This window comes from Penaeus monodon, chromosome 20 (assembly GCF_015228065.2).
Source record: "Penaeus monodon isolate SGIC_2016 chromosome 20, NSTDA_Pmon_1, whole genome shotgun sequence".
NCBI lineage: Eukaryota > Metazoa > Arthropoda > Malacostraca > Decapoda > Penaeidae > Penaeus > Penaeus monodon.
This window is the reverse complement of record NC_051405.1, coordinates 28,632,711-28,633,058: the sequence shown is the minus strand read 5'-3', so window position 1 is coordinate 28,633,058 and position 348 is coordinate 28,632,711. Positions and strand designations below refer to the sequence as shown.

Sequence of the window (348 nt, the reverse complement as noted above, 5' to 3'; positions counted from 1 at the left end):
CATACTTACAGGTATGGACCATACTCTAACTTGAGATCAAATCCTTTTGCTGCTGTAGTGATGTCAACGGCCTTTTTAATATCTGACTGCGTGATATGAGCTGTGTACGTGCCTTCCTTTGCTTCTAATTGGCCACTGGATTCTGAAATAAAGAAGAAAAAAATTAGAATAAAAACAGAAAACAGAATGAAAAAAAACATATATATAAAATTCCATATTCTGTGGTTTTAGTTTAATTTTTGGCTTTAATTTTGCTTACACATAGATACCTAACTTCACCTACTATGTGCCATTCATTGAATTTTTAGATATGAAAAACTTATTTGAGTTAGCATTGTTGTTATCAGT

The 348-nt window shown here is 31.6% G+C and overlaps 1 protein-coding gene across 1 annotated transcript in view; it reads right to left on the bottom strand.

Annotated features, from left to right (window-relative positions):
* The window catches only part of LOC119585741 (WD repeat-containing protein 46-like), a gene marked incomplete at its 3' end in the record, with an annotated part of 12,997 nt that overhangs the window by 9,439 nt on the left and 3,210 nt on the right, over window positions 1-348 (bottom strand). Inside the window, 1 exon segment of the mRNA XM_037934436.1 lies at window positions 10-142. Coding sequence (XP_037790364.1) covers window positions 10-142 — 133 coding nt within the window.